This window comes from Primulina tabacum, chromosome 8, assembly GCF_025594145.1.
Source record: "Primulina tabacum isolate GXHZ01 chromosome 8, ASM2559414v2, whole genome shotgun sequence".
Taxonomy (NCBI): Eukaryota; Viridiplantae; Streptophyta; class Magnoliopsida; order Lamiales; family Gesneriaceae; genus Primulina; species Primulina tabacum.
The window spans coordinates 41,039,857-41,047,638 of NC_134557.1; the positions used below are offsets into that span (position 1 = coordinate 41,039,857).

Consider the following 7,782-nt stretch of genomic DNA (forward strand, 5'->3'; position numbering starts at 1 on the left):
TTTTTGCAAATTGAAACAGTTGTGGGATGAATACTCTTCCTTATTGACTTTACCTTCTTGTGAATGCGCGACTGCTCGGAAATACCTTGAACATGAAAATCAACAACGACTTCTTCAGTTTTTAATGGGATTAAATGAAAGCTACCTTCAGATTCGAAGTCAAATCCTCATGATGACTCATCTGCCATCTGTAGGACAAGCGTTTTCAATAATCTCTCAAGAGGAATCTCATCGAGCTATCTCTCTGTAGATGCTCCAGCTGCTGTATTTTTTTCTCATCAAAATCGTCGATACCCACAGCAAAAGGAAATTCTCAAGTGCGACTATTGCAATTGGAACGGTCACACGCGAGCTACCTGTTATAGGCTCAATGGATATCCTCCAGGTCATAAAATGTTCAAACCTCAAGGAAAGGGTGTCCCTCCAAAAGCTGTGAAGACTAACAAGCAGCAATTTGATGCGAATATGGTTGAATGTGACTCGTCTGGCATACCAACAGAAACAGCTCGTGATGCTCAAATATTCAGTCAAGCTCAATACCCTGAGATTTTAAAGCTGCTGGGAAGATGCAATGCAGAATCCCCTCATGAACCTATGGTTAATATAGCAGGTACAGGGCAGAAAAGCTCTTTATTATTGTCTCAATTGACAAAGGTTCCTTGGATTATTGATACTGGGGCAAATGAGCACATGGTAGGAGATTCATTGGTCTTGCAAAATTCTAAATCCATAGCTGATTCTTCTGGGACAGTTGGTTTGCCTAATGGTAGTAAGATTTCCATTAGTAAATCAGGTTCTTTAGCCCTTACAGACTCACTTATACTGAACAAAGTCCTGCAAATTCCTGATTTTAGATTCAATCTACTTTCTGTTTCTAAACTCACCAAAGAGCATCAATGTTTTGTTACATTTTACCCCCAATTTTGTGTATTTCAGGACCTCAAAACTGGCCAGATAATGGGGATTGGTAGAGAACGCAATGGACTTTATCACTTGGACAACACCAATGACTTACACTCTGGTTTTTCTTCCTTATCTCATGATTCTGCCCCTAGTCTTAAGTTTCGATGTAATACATTGACAGTTGATAATGCACTAGCTTGTTCTTCAGTAAGTGATTTCCTTTGGCATAAACGTTTGGGTCATATATCTGTTGATAGAATGAAACTTTTACCTTTCATATCTAAATGTGATTTTATGCCTCATTGCTCTATATGTCCACAATCCAAACAAACCCGCCTACGTTTTCCACATGCAAGTACTTCTAAAACTTCTTGTCCCTTTGAATTATTGCATGCGGATATTTGGGGACCTTTCAAAACACCCACATTCAAGCTTGATGTCTTACGCATTCTTAATAATTTTTTCTTACTCATACGAAACCAGTTCAGCATGTCAGCTAAAGTTATTCGCATTGATAATGCATCTGATTTCTTTAAGCTGGAATGCACGGTTTTGTTTCAATCTCTTGGCATCGTACACCAAAGTTCTTGTCCATACACACCACAACAAAATGGTATTGTGGAACGTAAGCATCGACACATCTTAAACATAGCTAGGGCCTTGAGATTTCAGTCATCCCTTCCATTAAAGTTTTGGGGTGATTGTGTTTTGACAATGGTCTACTTAATTAACCGCACTCCTACCCCTTTCCTAGAAAACAAAACACCACATGAAATCTTATTTCATAAGGTTCCATCATTTGCTCACCTCCGAGTGTTTGGTTGTTTGTGTTATGCTACCAATCTAACTATTCAACACAAACTGTCCCCTAGAGCTTTGTCATGTGCATTCTTGGGATATTCGAATACACAAAAGGGATATAAGTTGCTCAACCTACACACCAATAAGATATTCTTCTCGAGAGATGTGGTGTTTCATGAGGGAGTGTTTCCCTTTTCTGAGCCTACCCAGCAGTCTCCCATCTTTCCCCATGATCCTATCGTTGATCATGATCAAATTTCATCTTATCAACCTGCTGTTCCTGAACCAAACCTCCCACTTCCTCGAAGATCATCTAGAATCACAACACCACCTATTTGGACTAAAGACTACACATGTCCCACCTTGCCACACAGTCATTTAGTCAAGTCCAACTATCCTATCTCAGATTATCTTTACATATTCGAGATTCCATCCAGCTTATCAAAGTTTTTTGGCATCCATTTCTTCTGAAAAGGAACCTCAATACTATCATGAAGCTATCACTGATCCTAGGTGGCAAAAGGCTATGGATTTAGAACTTACAGCCCTTGAATCTAATCATACTTGGGATGTTGTTACCCTTCCTGTCAACAAGAAAGAAATAGGATGTAAATGGGTATACAAAATTAAGCACAAATCTGATGGCACCGTGGATAGATTCAAGGCAAGGCTCGTGGCAAAGGGATATACACAACAACACGGCATTGACTATCACGACACATTTTCACCCACGGCTAAGATTGTGACCATCAGATGTATGTTGAGTCTGGCAGCGGTTAGGTGCTGGAATTTACACTAAATGGATATCACGAATGCGTTTCTTCAAGGAGATTTAGATGAGGAAGTATATATGGATCTACCTTTGGGTTTTAGAAAACAGGGGAGTCCAAAGTTTGCTTGCTAAAGAAATCATTATATGGGCTAAAACAGGCTTCGAGGCAATGGAATCATAAGTTCTCCAGCATCATGAAAGCTGCTGGTTGTGTTCAGTCGCAACATGACCACTCTTTTTTTATTAAACAAACTGCTGTTTGCATAATCTTATTGCTTGTGTATGTCGATGACATCATAATAACAGGTGATAATGATGCCTCTATCGAGGAGCTGAAGACCTTTCTTCATTCCAGGATACACCTCAAGGATTTAGGTCCATTACGATATTTCTTAGGGATTGAGATTGCCCGATCTCGTGATGGAATCTTCATGTGTCAACGCAAATACACATTGGAGTTAATTTCTGAAATGAGTTTGAGTGGTGCTAAACCATGTGCTACACCTATGGAGCAAAACCTTAGACTCACCACTCATGAACTTGATCATGTTATTCAACAAGAAACTTCATCAAAAAATGTTGATGACTTGCTGCTGGACTCCAGTATGTATAAGCGAATTGTGGGAAAGTTGATATATCTCACTGTCACTAGACACGATCTCTGCTATGTGGTGCAGAATCTCAGTCAATTCCTACATTCACCCATGAAATCTCATATGGCAGCGGCTATTCGAGTTGTGAGGTACCTCAAAGCCACGCATGGTTCGGGTATCTTGTTATCTGCCCACAGTGATCTTTCCTTATCAGCATACTGCGATTCTGATTGGGCTGCATGCCCTATGTCTCGAAGATCACTAACATGTTATTGTGTAAAGCTAGGAGATTCGTTGGTGTCATGGAAGACTAAGAAACAAAGCATCGTTTCTCGTTCATCTGCTGAAGCGGAGTATAGGGCGATGGCTACTACTTCATGTGAAATTGTATGGATTATTGGATTACTTCGCGATATGGGAGTACGCATTACAGACCCTGCCATTTTGTATTGTGATAACATTGCAGCAATGCACATTGCTGCCAACCCACTTTACCACGAGCGAACGAAATACATTGAAATCGATTGTCATTTGATACGCGAAAAGATCCAAGCCAAACTGCTCAAAACTTATGTTCGTACAAGTGATCAGCTTGCGGATATCTTCACCAAGAGCTTGGGAAAGGATCAACACGCATACTTAATGTCCAAGATTGGTGTTTTAAATCTCCACCAATCTTGAGGGGGAGTGTGTGTTAGTATTTGTTAATTAGTGTTAGTCATTAACACACACACATAGGCATAAAGTGTTATAAGAAATAACACGCTTTTCTTCTTGTATATAAACTCTGTAAAGCTACAAGCCATTACATAAGATTTGTGAAATAACGAGACGGTTTTCCCTCCACATCGTTGTATTCAACAGATCGTGACCAGGCTAAACAATTTCTTGGAGTTTCTTTGTTCGCTGACTCATAAATTAGCATATTACCTAGTTAATTACATCGTTACAAAGTACAAGGCATGACAACGGAAAGGCACCAAAGAGTAACTCATAAAGTCAAAAATCATCATATTAGAAACGCAAAGCTACAGCAAATGATGCAGTGACTCTCAATTCTCTATATTTGTACTTAATCCTTCACCATTATTATGAGCGATTAAAAAACTAAACATAATTAATACAAACTAAATCCAAAAAATTGGCTAACAAGAATGGCAACCCCTAAAGCAATAGCTACAAGAGAAGAGGCCCATGTGAGCTTCTCCGTTATTCTAGGGACCCTGTCCTTGAGTGCCTGACTGCATGACCCTATAAATACCGTATAACTTCCCATAGCCACAACTGTCCCAATCAAGAACATGAAGAGAAATGCAGCGCCGGCCAAACGAGAAGGTAGTGCGAGTGCAGGTAAGATCATCATCAGTGCATCAGGCTGCAAACCATGGACGATCCCCGTGGCGAAAGTAGCAAACCCAATCTTCTTCTTTGCAATTGTGGGGTTGTGGAGAGGTTCATGCCTACTAAAGTCACATTCAGCATCATCCGTGGCAAAATGTGGTGCAGGGACTTCTGAAGCTTCCCGGATTCCCATTGCACCAATTATGAGTAGAGTCAAGCCTACCACTCTTGTTCCCCAAGTTCTGATCACCTCAATATGAAGCCTATCCTTCAAAAGTAGAAAAAGTAGACCAAATATCAATTGGCCAGCGTCATGGCCACATCCCCACAGGGCTCCAACAGCAGCACTTTCCATCCTTGTGCGGCCTATTGACAGTGGAGCTAATGCAGCAAGATGATCAGGACCTGACAATGTGTGCAAGCAACCGGCCAATAAGCCAGTCCATGCACTGCTCACCAATTCACTGCGAATGAGACTACCTCCAGCTGCAACTGCTGCTGACTCTCCACTGGCCGCACTAGGAAAACTCGCAAAGGCTGGTGAAACGAGTGCTGGGTGGTGGAATAATGTTAAACAGATAGCTGATAGTAAGATCACTTTCCCAGCATTGAACACCTGAATAAATTAAGATAGTCATAACATAGACCACTAATCCACTATATCATTCCCTCAAATCAACTTGATGGGATATTCTAAATGGTCAACTATCGTACTTGCGGATTTGTACAGAGAACATTAAAATTTGAATTCGGAATTTACTGCATCTATTTTCTAATTCAGCAGTTTATTATGGTTGATTCTTCTAAACTTACACAAGACAATATTTATCTGTTTTAAAGAGAACCAATAATTAATCCAATCTCAACGCAGATTATTGCACTAGGATTAGCAAATGAAAAAAAAATGACAACCACTGACAAGAAAACACAGAAAGTAGACCCACCCCTCAAAAGTTCCAATATATGTCATGTTGAATCATAAAAAAAATGTATATCTCTGCTTGGAGGATTAGATGATACCATTTCACTTATTATGAGAAATGCAAAACCACAAAGATACACTACTAAAGTAAGTAGGCCACATATACCTGTATTACATATCAATCCTCACAGTTAAAATACAGTGTACATAGATGTGGCACCAGTAGAGAAGAATTGATGATCATGCCAGTACGAGTATCATATCGAATATTATACAGATACGACAAATTTTGAAAATATAACACACGATACGACTAAAATACGACAATTATTAAAAAATATATAAATATTATATACTTATAAATTTAGTATTAAAAACTAAAAATTGTAGATATATATATACAATGTAAAAATTGTAGATATATATATATACAATGTATATCTTAAGAGCAATGATCTAAAAAAAAAAAAAAATTCTTTGCCGAAACGTGTCCGAAAATTGTGTCCGCGGCGTGTCCTTGCCGTGTCCAACTGGTCAACCCTAAAAAAGTCTCCGACACGCGTATTAGCGTGTCATATTCGTGTCCGATACTTCAAAAAAAATTAAAAGGTGTCCGTGCTACATAGGTTATACCGTTTGAGGCTCACCGATTCACCAAAACTTGTAATTGGAGGTAATGATGCTTCTCTAATTTTTTTAAACCGTACAGCAGCCCAAACGCCACGGGTTGACTGCTTTCCCAGCAGATATATGATAGTTATTTCATCCCACCAATCCCCTCTCAATATCTATACTCCTTGCAATTCATCGGAAACGACCACGTGACATGTCTCGTATTACATCACTCCTCTCGGTTAAAATACACAGTGTACAGATATGTAGCACCGGTAGAGAAGAATTGATGGTCATGCTAGGCTACAAAAGCTGCACAGAACATGGACAAAGCATATCATTGCCTCAAGAATCATGATAACTGGAGCTGAATCATTTGAGTGATATCTCCTGCTTGTCAACTTCAACTTAAACAGAGCGAAAACACTTTCCAAATCAAAAGCATTTTTCAATATCAAAATCCTCAGAGAATACTTACTGAACACATACTGTTTGGATTCTGATACTGTTCCTTGAAGGTAAATAGTAGTTCAAAAACGTAGAAAATTTTAAATTCCTCTTTAAAAGAGACATCTTTCCAGCACATTTTCTCTAGTAAGTTCCCCAGCTTAATAGATTCACAACATCCTAGTCTTCAGTTGTTCAACAAGTAAAAAATTACTAGTTTCACACGGTAGAACCTTGGTTAACTGCATGACAAGCTTTACTTCACATACATATACACAGTTCACCGAAGTTTCCCTTATAGCACCAAAATTTAAATTCCAATAAATCATATTTTCTCAAACGAAATAAAATAAAAAGCCACCTTTTGCTGCTGAGATAGTTTCTGAACAAACTTTTTTAGGAAATCGTGCTTAGGCTCCTGCCCATTTGGTAAATCCTCAGAAGACAACACTGTTTCAACGCAATTCGCAGAAAGAAAAGCCGATCCATGGAGATTGCAGGAGATCGAACTAACTGGGCGTGATTCAGAGAGCAGAAGCCACGGAGACCACGTGGGCGCAGAAGAACACGGGGCAAGTTTCCGGGGCAAATAAAGTCGAGTATGCTGGCGAAAAAATGGAGAATTGGAAAGGAATGTAGAAGGCATTGGATTAGAATAGATAGCCCTTTCCATTCTCTCAAAATGATAGCTCGACTGAACCCTAAATTTGGGAAGTTTTACTTTTACTCTTCCTTCCCCTTGTACAGTATTTGGACATGTACCAAGACTTGGGAAGCTTGTGAGAAGAAGATGGTTGAAAGGATAAAATCCTTTTTGGAACAGACATTGGGCTTTGTGCCAAAAAGTGGGGGTAATTTTCATTTAATTTTAGTGAAATGAAATGAAGATAAATTATTTATATTAAGTATTTAATAATTTGTGTTTTATAGATAATTTTTTTAAAAATCATCATATGTACCACAGTCGTTTTGAGCAAGCTTTTTTTTTTTTGAGTGGAAATATGTAAATTTATTAATGATAACCATTCTTATAACTCTAATCAATCAAGACGAAAAATGCTCATTCACTCAAACAAACGATGGAGGGGTAGAAGAAACAAATGGTACAAATTTACGAGTTACATTATTCGTCGATCTAAAAACATGGTATACATATGAGATTTCTGGTTTCGACAATCTGCTGTTGCTATCATACACATACATACCATCATATCATAGATTCTCTTGAGTAGCTGTGACCGCTTGTTTTGAGCAAGTTTTTAAAAAAGTGTAAAGTTTCATGTTTTATATGTTTAAATAAATTTAATATGAAATTAAACATCAAAAATACGTTTTTAAATTTAATTATGTCAAGTCAAGTGTCAACACAAACATAAAATAAACATACAAAT

General features: G+C 38.4%; 1 protein-coding gene across 1 annotated transcript; it reads right to left on the bottom strand.

Moving 5' to 3' along the window:
* Positions 1–4,056: 4,056 nt before the first annotated feature.
* On the bottom strand, positions 4,057–7,217 carry LOC142554209 (chloroplast protein FOR GROWTH AND FERTILITY 2-like). The gene is made up of 2 exons (XM_075664894.1): positions 6,753–7,217; positions 4,057–5,026 (listed from the first exon to the last, which is right to left on the bottom strand). The coding sequence occupies exons 1-2, from the start codon at positions 7,062–7,064 to the stop codon at positions 4,187–4,189; spliced, it is 1,152 nt and encodes a 383-aa protein (XP_075521009.1). The 5' UTR covers positions 7,065–7,217; the 3' UTR covers positions 4,057–4,186.
* Between the last annotated feature and the right edge of the window lie 565 nt (positions 7,218–7,782).

Excerpts from the sequence above, each read along its gene's own strand:
- LOC142554209 (XM_075664894.1), bottom strand. The coding sequence starts at position 7,064 with ATGGAAAGGGCTATCTATTCTAATCCAATGCCTTCTACATTCCTTTCC. Across the intron at positions 5,027-6,752 it reads AACTATCTCAGCAGCAAAAG|GTGTTCAATGCTGGGAAAGT; the intron begins GTGGCTTTTTAT and ends TAATTTATTCAG.